The 4,871-nt window shown below is 46.9% G+C and overlaps 1 protein-coding gene across 1 annotated transcript in view; it reads left to right on the plus strand.

Annotated features, from left to right (window-relative positions):
* Positions 1-4,871, plus strand: part of LOC102256307 (putative serine protease 41) — a 10,595-nt gene that overhangs the window by 3,960 nt on the left and 1,764 nt on the right. Inside the window, exons 4-5 of the mRNA XM_014544910.1 lie at positions 23-191; positions 1,388-1,665. Of these exons, the coding sequence (XP_014400396.1) occupies positions 23-191; positions 1,388-1,665 (447 nt within the window). The remainder of the gene's footprint in view (positions 1-22; positions 192-1,387; positions 1,666-4,871) is intronic.

Genomic DNA, 4,871 nt, shown 5'->3' on the forward strand with positions numbered 1-4,871 from the left:
CATGTCCGTCTGTCGCCCCCAGAGCCTTGTGGCCGCCGGAACGTCCACTCGCTCATAGTGGGCGGAACGGAGTCTGCTCGCGGGCGCTGGCCGTGGCAGGTGAGCCTGCAGCTCCGTCACGAAGGCCACAGATGCGCGGGGAGCCTGCTCAACCGGCGCTGGGTGCTCTCGGCGGCCCACTGCTTCCGGAAGTGAGTCTGCCCCGAGCACGCCTCACACACGTGACCCTCCTGTTCCCCTGAGCCCCAGGCCTCGCTGCAGCGGCTCACACCCATCGGAGTTCCCATGGTGCGCCTGCAGGGGACTCTTCAGTTTTTCCCAGAAGGGTCTTCCAGAACATTCCCCTGCACATTTGTGTCTTGTTCTGTTGTCTTTCTTGTTCTCTTCTCCCCAAATGGCATCGCTAGCCTTCACCTTCTTCCTCCCACCTCCCAGTGGAGGTGCGCCACAGCGGGGAGGAATGAGCCAGGGGGTGAGTGCTGGGCACAGAACCTGCCTGGGGCAGCAGTGGCCCCTGAGGCTGTTGGGACTCCTCTCTGCTGAGCAGCCCACTCAGGCATCTGTGCATCTGCTCATTCATTTTTTTAGGATGGCTCTGAGGGGTGACAGGCTGGTTGAGTGACTGGCCAGTCAGACCACAGGGTGTGGGGGGCACCCTTCTGTCCTACTCCCGGCCCCCAAGTCTCCGGGTTCTGGGGCTTTGGTTGCAGGCTCTCTGGGCTCCCGCCATTTCTTCACTGGACACTTTGTCCTGTAAGAAGAGCTGCTCCTGGTGTCCAGGATGAGCCCTAGGAGCACCCTGGGCAGTCTCCCCTTTGAGCGGGCCCCAGGTGTGCTCAGGTGGCCCACACTTCGCTAAGACCCCTAACTGAACCCGGCCGGCATGGCTCAGTGGCTGAACGTTGTCCTATGAACCAGGAGCTCATGGTTCGATTCCCAGTCAGGGCACATGCTTGGGTTTCGGGCTCCACCCCCAGTGTAGTGCTTGCAGGAGCAGCTGATCAATGATTCTCTCTCATCATTGATGTCTCTCTCTCTCTCTCTCCCTGTCCTTTCCTCTCTGAAATCAATAAAAATATATTTTTTTAAAAAAGACCTCTAACTAACTGCTCTCCCCTGTCAGACACAGGGATCCATCGAATTGGATGGCCCAGTTTGGTGAGCTGTCTTCCAGGCCATCTCTCTGGAACTTGGGGGCCATCTCCCACCGTTTCGGCGTGCAGGACATTATTGTGTACCCTCAGTTCAAGGAGTCGTCACTCAATGACATTGCCTTGCTCATTGATGTCTCTCTCTCTCTCTCCCTGTCCTTTCCTCTCTGAAATCAATAAAAATATATATTTTTAAAAAAGACCTCTAACTAACTGCTCTCCCCTGTCAGACACAGGGATCCATCGAATTGGATGGCCCAGTTTGGTGAGCTGTCTTCCAGGCCATCTCTCTGGAACTTGGGGGCCATCTCCCACCGTTTCGGCGTGCAGGACATTATTGTGTACCCTCAGTTCAAGGAGTCGTCACTCAATGACATTGCCTTGCTGAGGCTGACCTCCTCTGTCACCTACAACAAGTACATCCAGCCCATCTGTGTTATGGCCTCCGCCTTCGAATTCCAGAACCAGAGTAACTGCTGGGTGACCGGCTGGGGGGACATCCGTGAGAATAAAAGTGAGACTGGGAACAGATGGGTGGGAAAGAGGGGGGCATTACCCTCCTTTTCCAGCCGCCACCTTGGCCGGTGTACAGCTGGGCCCCTCTGTGGGCCTAATCAGCATTCTCTCCCCACCTGCTGTCCACTCCTCCTCCCCCTGAAAGGGCAGGACTCTCCGTGCCCACTCAGTTCCTTGTCCTCCCCAGAGACTGAGCCAGAGCCAGCAATGAGGGAGGACCAGCTCCCCCCAGGCCGAATTCCTCAACCTGCTGGGATCTGGAGTTTGGGGGGTGGATTTTTCAGAAAGGCCTTGGGTGTTGGCTTTTGTTATAATTGAGATTTAATTCACAAACCATGAAATTCACCATTTTAAAGTATATACAGTGGGTTTTAGTATAGTCACAATTTGCACCATCATCGCCACCTAATTGCAGAACATTTTCATCATCTCAAAATGAAATCCCATAACCACTAAACAGTCCCTCCCCATTACCCACTCCTTCCAGCCCTTAGCAACCACTAACCAGATTTTTAAAAATATCTATGTTTTGATTGATTTGAGAGAGAGAGAGAGAGGAAGGGTAAGGGATAGAGAGATAGAAACATCAATCAGCTGCCTTCTGCACGTCCCCTACTGGGGATCGAGCCCAAAACCAGGGTATGTGCCCTGACCAGGAATCTAACCGGTGACCTCCTGGCTTATGGGTCACCGGTGCGGCTCAATGACTGAGCCACACCAGCTGAGCCACTAACCAGCTTTTTACCTCTGTGGGTTATGGATATTTTATAGAAATGGAATCATATAATATGTGACATTTTGTGTCTGGTTTCTTTTACTGAGCATAATGTTTTTAAGGTTCATGTAGCATGAAATCAGAACTTCATTCCTTTTTATGATTGAATAATATTCCATTGTATGGATAAATCATATTTATTTCTTTTTTTTTAAAGGAGGAATTTTTTATATATATATATTTTATTGATTTTTTACAGAGAAGAAGGGAGAGGGATAGAGAGTTAGAAACATCGATGAGAGAGAAACATCGATCAGCTGCCTCCTGCACGCCCCCCAGTGGGGATGTGCCCGCAACCAAGGTACATGCCCTTGACCGGAATCGAACCCGGGACCCTTCAGTCCGCAGGCTGACGCTCTATCCATTGAGCCAAACCGGTTCGGCCATATTTATTTCTTTATCCATTAATGAACATTTGTGTTGTTTCTTCCTTTTGGGTATTGCAAATAGAGCTGCTATGAACATTAGTATACAAATTATTGTTTGAACGTCCTTTTTCCATTCTTCTGCATATATATTTAGCAGTGCAATTTCAGGATCACATGGTAATTCCATGTTTGACTTTTGAAGAACCAACCATGTTCCACAGCAGCTGCACCATTTTCCATTCCTGTCAACAATAAATGGGGGTAACAATTTCTCTCCATTTTCCTCAACTTGTTATTTTCCAAATTGTTTTAATTTTTGCCATCCTAGTGGGTGTGAAGTGGAATCTCACTGCGGTTTTGATTTGCATTTCTTTAATGACAGTTATGTTGAGCATCATTACATGTGTGTGATGGCCACTTGTATATCTTTCTTAGAGAAATATTCAAGTCCTTCACCTATTTTAAAATTGAGTTGTCTTTGTTGTTTAATTGTAATCACTTTTTATATATTCTGGATACTAGACCCTTATCAGGTATATGATTTGCACACATTTCTGTAGGTTTCTTTTCACTTTCTTGATAGTGTCTTTTGATCCACAATTTTCAATTTTTTTAATGAAATCCAAATTATATGTTTTTCTTTTGTTGTTTGTGCTTTTGAAGTTACATCTAAGAAACCATTGGAAAATACAAGGTCATGAAGATTTACCCCTATGTTTTCTTTAAAAGTTTTATTGTTTTAGTGCTTATATTTATGTCTTTGATTCATTTTGAGTTTATTTTTGCATATGATATGAGGTAGGAGTCCAACTTCATTCTTTTTAATTGTTAATTCTTACCCAATGATATCTTTTCCGTTGATTTTTTTAGAGAGAGTGGAAGGGAGGGAGGAGGGGGAGGAGAGAGAAACATCAATGTGAGAGAGACATATCAATTGGTTGTCTCCCTCATGTGCCCCGACAAGAGCAGGGCTCGAACCTGCAACCCAGGTACATGCCCTTGACTGGGAATTGAGCCCATGACCCTTCGGTGGGCAGGATGACACTCTAACCACTGGGAAACACTGGCCAGGGCCCAACTTCATTCTTTTGCATGTGCATATTCAGTTATGCAAGCACTGTTTGTTGAAGAGATTGTTCTCTCCTCCATTGAATTGTCTTGGCACCTTTATCAAAAGTGGATTTACCATAGATGTATAGATTTATTTCTAGGCTCACAATTTTAGTCCACTGGTCTGTATGTTTATCCTTGTGCCAGGATTTCATTGTTGATTCCTTTAGCTTTATAGTATGTTTTGAAATTGGGGAGTGTGAGTCCTCCAATTTTGTTCCACTTTTTCTTTTCTTTTTTTTCTTTTTAGTTAGGCAGGATCTTTTTTGTTTAATCCTCACCCAAGAATTAGTTGCCTCCCACATGCACCCTCACAGGGGCCAGGGATCGAGCCTGCAACCCCGGCATGTGCCCTTAACTGGGAATCAATCCTGAGACCCTCAGTCCACAGGCCGACGCTCTATCCACTGAGCCAAACCGGTTAGGAATAAATATTTTTAGAAGAACAATGGCCCTTGCCCTATTGGTGTGGCTCAGTGGTTGAGTGTCGATCTATGACCCAGGAGGTCACAGTTTGATTCCCAGTCACGGCACATGCCCAGATTGCAGGCTTGATTGCCAGCAAGGAGCATGCAGGAGACAGTGATCAATTATTCTCTCTCATCATTGATGTTTCTATCTCCCTCTCCCTTACTCTCTCTGAAATCAATAAATCAAAATTATTTTTAAAAAGCCAGTTTGGCTCATTGGATAGAGCATCAGCCTGCAGACCAAAGGGTCCTTGGTCTGATTCTGGTCAAGGGCACATACCTTGTTTGCAGGCTCCTCCCCAGCCTGGGCCCTAGTCAGGGTGCATGCGTTAAGGGCACATGCCCAGGTTTCGGGCCTGATACCCAGAAGGGGGCGTGCAGGAGGCAGCCGATCAATGATTCTCTCTCATCATTGATGTTTATATCTCTTTCCCTCTCCCTTTCTCTCTGAAATCAATAAAAAATATATTTAAAATAAATA

This window comes from Myotis brandtii, unplaced genomic scaffold, assembly GCF_000412655.1.
Source record: "Myotis brandtii unplaced genomic scaffold, ASM41265v1 scaffold386, whole genome shotgun sequence".
In the NCBI taxonomy this organism is placed as follows: Eukaryota; Metazoa; Chordata; class Mammalia; order Chiroptera; family Vespertilionidae; genus Myotis; species Myotis brandtii.